Raw genomic sequence first — 200 nt, forward strand, 5'->3', positions numbered from 1 at the left:
GCCGCCGCCTCCCGCCCGGAGCCCTCGCCCGGCCTCCCTTACCGCCTCCCCGGGCAGCCCTAGCCGGCCTCGGGCCCCGACCCACCTGCAAGGGCAGCCCCGCTCCCCGGCTCCATGGCGAGGCGCAGCGGCCGGCAGCCGCCCTCACAGGCGCCCCGGGGCTGAGGCGGGGAGGCCGGAGCTCGCCGCGCCCGCGGGGC

The 200-nt window shown here is 83.5% G+C and overlaps 1 protein-coding gene across 1 annotated transcript in view; it reads right to left on the bottom strand.

Annotated features, from left to right (window-relative positions):
- The window catches only part of MEI4 (meiosis-specific 4 homolog (S. cerevisiae)), a 69,280-nt gene extending 69,164 nt beyond the window's left edge, over positions 1–116 (bottom strand). Inside the window, exon 1 of the mRNA XM_010565822.1 lies at positions 86–116. Coding sequence (XP_010564124.1) covers positions 86–116 — 31 coding nt within the window. The remainder of the gene's footprint in view (positions 1–85) is intronic.
- Positions 117–200: the final 84 nt, after the last annotated feature.

The sequence above is a fragment of the Haliaeetus leucocephalus genome, unplaced genomic scaffold (assembly GCF_000737465.1).
Source record: "Haliaeetus leucocephalus isolate CR32 unplaced genomic scaffold, Haliaeetus_leucocephalus-4.0 Scaffold195, whole genome shotgun sequence".
Classification (NCBI taxonomy): Eukaryota; Metazoa; Chordata; class Aves; order Accipitriformes; family Accipitridae; genus Haliaeetus; species Haliaeetus leucocephalus.